The 338-nt window shown below is 62.4% G+C and overlaps 1 protein-coding gene across 1 annotated transcript in view; it reads left to right on the top strand.

Moving 5' to 3' along the window:
- The window catches only part of LOC104286541 (tropomyosin alpha-4 chain-like), a 5,829-nt gene that overhangs the window by 2,345 nt on the left and 3,146 nt on the right, over positions 1–338 (top strand). The window contains exon 4 of the mRNA XM_009885147.1: positions 118–187. Within this exon, the coding sequence (XP_009883449.1) occupies positions 118–187 (70 nt within the window). The remainder of the gene's footprint in view (positions 1–117; positions 188–338) is intronic.

Here is a 338-nt window from a genome sequence, read left to right on the forward strand (position 1 = left end):
CAGGGTTCACGGAGGAGGGTACCAGAGATGCAGACGGGGCAGATTTGGGGTGCGGTGCAGCCTGTACCGTCCCTTTCGTGCCCCACAGCTCACCCTCTCCCCACTGTGCTCCCGCAGGCTGAGACCCGGGCGGAGTTTGCAGAAAGGTCTGTGGCAAAGCTGGAGAAAACCATCGATGATCTAGAAGGTAAAGTGTCCCCGCTGGTCCTGTGTCCCTCTTTCCCAGGGAGCACTTGCCAGCATGTGCCTCTGATGGGGCCAGACAGGGCTTGGTCGGGGTGAGGGGGTGGGTAGGGGTCCTGGGAGGGGGGAGGCTGGATGCTATGGTGTCTGGGGTG

This window comes from Charadrius vociferus, unplaced genomic scaffold (assembly GCF_000708025.1).
Source record: "Charadrius vociferus isolate BGI_N301 unplaced genomic scaffold, ASM70802v2 scaffold990, whole genome shotgun sequence".
Lineage (NCBI taxonomy): Eukaryota > Metazoa > Chordata > Aves > Charadriiformes > Charadriidae > Charadrius > Charadrius vociferus.